This window comes from Rhea americana, unplaced genomic scaffold (assembly GCF_003343005.1).
Source record: "Rhea americana isolate MKP2758 unplaced genomic scaffold, rheAme1 scaffold_111, whole genome shotgun sequence".
Lineage (NCBI taxonomy): Eukaryota > Metazoa > Chordata > Aves > Rheiformes > Rheidae > Rhea > Rhea americana.
Genome location: NW_028185162.1, coordinates 2,473,702 through 2,476,802, shown reverse-complemented (window position 1 = coordinate 2,476,802; position 3,101 = coordinate 2,473,702). Strand labels below are relative to the sequence as shown.

Here is a 3,101-nt window from a genome sequence, read left to right as displayed (position 1 = left end):
CTGGGGGCAGCGGGCACTCACACAGCGAGGTGCAGCGGCACGGGTCGTGCTTGTCCAGGTAGTGCTCCAGCGTGTCCCAGCCGCCGCCAACCCGCACCATGACGTGGCTGCGCAGGATCTGCGGGGAGCCACGGACCCGTGAGCAACGCTTTGCCGGAGCCGGCGGCGCCCAGAAAGCGCGGGGCGCTGCGGACTCACCCGGACAAAGATGAGGGTGCTGGAGTCTCCCACGCGGTATTTCCCCTCCGACATCTTGAGCATGGCGAACTGCACAGGGCAGGTGCAGCGGCTCACCAGGCGCTGGACCTGCGGGCGCAGGGGCACGTCCTCACCACGGTGCCACGACCCCCCCGCCACCACCACCCGGCTCCCCAGCACCCCGCCGGCTGCCCTACCATCTGATCCAGGTTCTGGAGGTCCCAGGGTCTCCGCGGGGGCCGGGGCGGCGGCGCCTCCTGCGGCGGCAGGTCCAGCTCCTGGCGCAGCTCCTCCTCGATCTCCTCCTCCATCTGGACGAGGGTCGGGGCGCTCATGCCGAAGCGGGACGCCCGGCGCGCCAGCTCMAGCAGGCACAGCACAAAATTCTTCTCGTTCTTCCTCAGCACCAGGTCGTCCGTCTCGAACATCAGGACCTCTGGGCAGGGGGCGTGGGGAAGGGCYGGGTGGGCGAGGGCATGGGCACGGAGGGGACAGAGGGGGGCCCCTGTGGAGCTGCRCCGGCTCAGGCCAAACCAGCTCGGGGAGGCAGTCCCCGGAGCAGGAGCCGTGGTGCTCCTTGCCACGCTGGCCACAGGTCCAAAAGGGGTCGGTAAGTTAGTGGAGCGAGCAACCCGCTGAGGCCATACACGTGCAGAGATGCTGTTTCACGGCATCCCCAAACCACGAAATACCAGCAGGCGGGTGCCCGGGGCACAGACCACGCCACACCCGTCCTGCGGCGAAGCCCCTGGGCCCCCGGGACACCTGCCGCCRTTGGCAGCGACGGGGCGAGCAGGACCTTGCGGGGTGCAGGACGCCTGCCCTGCTGGCCTTTCGGGACAAGCTTGTGCGGCGCGTGGCAGCAGCATGCCRCCGCCCATGCCCTTTCCAGTTCCGTTGCCACAGCACATTTTTGCACCCAGGCAGGAGCAGCTGCTGCAGCAGGGCTGKCTCCAGCCCCGCAGCCAGCGGGGGCGGCTGAGCTGCTGGGTGCACGTGGAGGAAAAACCCCCATTTGGGGGATACAAAGAAAGCGGGGCGATGCCCAGAGCTGGGAATTGCAAACCCGATGTGGTGCATCACACCGCAGCGCTTACCTTTAATATCCATCTCCTTCCTGCACCACTGGATGAAGTTGGAGACGTTGTCCCTGGCCTGGAAGGTGCCCGGCTGGGCCGCGTGGTTGTAGGTGACCCCGGCGGTGGGCAGGCGGAGGCTGCGGGCCAGGTCGGGGCAGGCGCGGGCGAACTCACCGGCCACGTGGGTGACGTTGTTGGCGTGGGAGCAGAGCACGGCGCCCGTCTCCAGCACCTCCACGAAGGTGCCCACCTCGATGTCCAGGGCGTAGAGCTCCTTGAGCCACTCGGCCAAGTCCTCCTTCATGGCGTAGAGGTACTGCTCGCTTGACTTGTAGGGACGGATGCTCCGCACCGTGGCCCCCGGGATCCCCGACATTTTGCCGTAGGACCCCGGGCTGGGAGGGGACAGAGAGGAGAGGGTGCTGGAGACCTCTGTGCTGCCCGTKCCCCGGCCCAGCCCGCGGGGACGGCACCTTACCCGGTGCCGCTGGTGCTGGCTCTCACGTGCCCGTCCCGCGCCGAGGCTGCCCGGTGCTCCCCGCGTGCCGGCGAGTGCCACCACCACCGAGCCCCGAATCCCCRCGCGGGCTGCAGACCTCGCTAGGAGCAGCGGGGCACCCCGGCCGTACCGCATGCACACATGGGAGGGGGGGACGCGGCACCCCCGCCCCGAGCCCGGCACCCCCTCCCGTCCCCGGGCCCCCGGCCCGCGGCGCCAGGGCCGCAGCCCCCAACCTGGTGACGGCCACGAGCGCTCCCCGGCCCCCGCCGCAGCCCGCGGGCAGGTCGGGCAGCCCCGGCGGTGCCGGCGCCCCTGCCCGGGGGTCCGAGCCGGGCGCCGCGGCCGGGACGGGGAATCGCCCCGCTGGGCAGCGGCCGTTTTGTTTCCTACCCGGGTGCTGCTTGGTGACAAGGGACCGGCTGCAAACCCTCCCCGTTAACCCTTGGGCGCCTGCTCCTCCGCCGCCGGCGGGCAGCCCCGTGGCGGCTCCCTGCGCCCCTGAGCTCCCCGCTGCAGGGGCTGGGTAAACTGAGGCACCGAGGCGACGGCTCCCAGGTGAGCCGGGGGGCTCGGGGGAGCCCTGCGAGCGATGCACCCCCCCCGCGGCTCCGCACCAGGGCCTCGGCAGCCCGGAGACGGCCGCACTGCTGCAGCCGGTTCACCGGCCCGAAGAGGCGAGGGCGAGCGGGGCCGACGGCAGGGTCGTGCCGGGAGCCGTCCCCGCTCCGCCTCCGCCCTCTCCGGACACCCAGGAGGAGACGCTCCCGCTCGCGGAGCCGGCCCGGCTGCGGGGGCGCGGGCCCGCCGCGGTGTCCTTCTGGGGGAGGAAACGCAAGAATCCCGGCTATTCCCGCAGGCTGGCGAACGTCGCGCCCGGGAGGAGGGAAGGACCCTCGGGAAAGGGGCTGCCGGGCCGGGCCGCCGGCGGGGCCCCCGCAGAGCCGCGGCGAGGGCAAACTCAGCAGTGCATGAACCTCCCCGGGCAGCAAATGCGGAGCAGCCTGGGGGGGGGGGGGGGGGGGGGGGGACAGCTCAGCACAGGGCCTGGAGAAAGCCCTGCTCGTGGGGGACGAGCGGGAACCGAGGCGTCAGCCTTCCTGCCCCAAGGGCTTTATAGACAGCAATATAGCACACGGCTATTTTCCAGCACGATTTACCCCTTTCGTTTGAGCTGGAAAACAGCTTTTTCTCCACGGAAGCTTCAGATAAAACAGCAAGACCCGTTCCCATCCCCGATGCGCACGCGCGCATCTTAAATACACCCCCTCCAAGAGACTTTAAAAAAAAAAAGCTTATTTTTTTTTTTAAAAAAAAAGAACCAC

At 69.7% G+C, this 3,101-nt stretch overlaps 1 protein-coding gene across 1 annotated transcript in view; it reads right to left on the bottom strand.

Moving 5' to 3' along the window:
- The window catches only part of LOC146600949 (GAS2-like protein 2A), a 5,631-nt gene extending 3,834 nt beyond the window's left edge, over positions 1 to 1,797 (bottom strand). The window contains exons 1-5 of the mRNA XM_085314803.1: positions 1,756 to 1,797; positions 1,296 to 1,672; positions 396 to 634; positions 199 to 306; positions 22 to 118 (exon numbers count right to left, since the gene is read on the bottom strand). Of these exons, the coding sequence (XP_085170929.1) occupies positions 22 to 118; positions 199 to 306; positions 396 to 634; positions 1,296 to 1,653 (802 nt within the window). The 5' untranslated portion in view covers positions 1,654 to 1,672; positions 1,756 to 1,797. The remainder of the gene's footprint in view (positions 1 to 21; positions 119 to 198; positions 307 to 395; positions 635 to 1,295; positions 1,673 to 1,755) is intronic.
- Between the last annotated feature and the right edge of the window lie 1,304 nt (positions 1,798 to 3,101).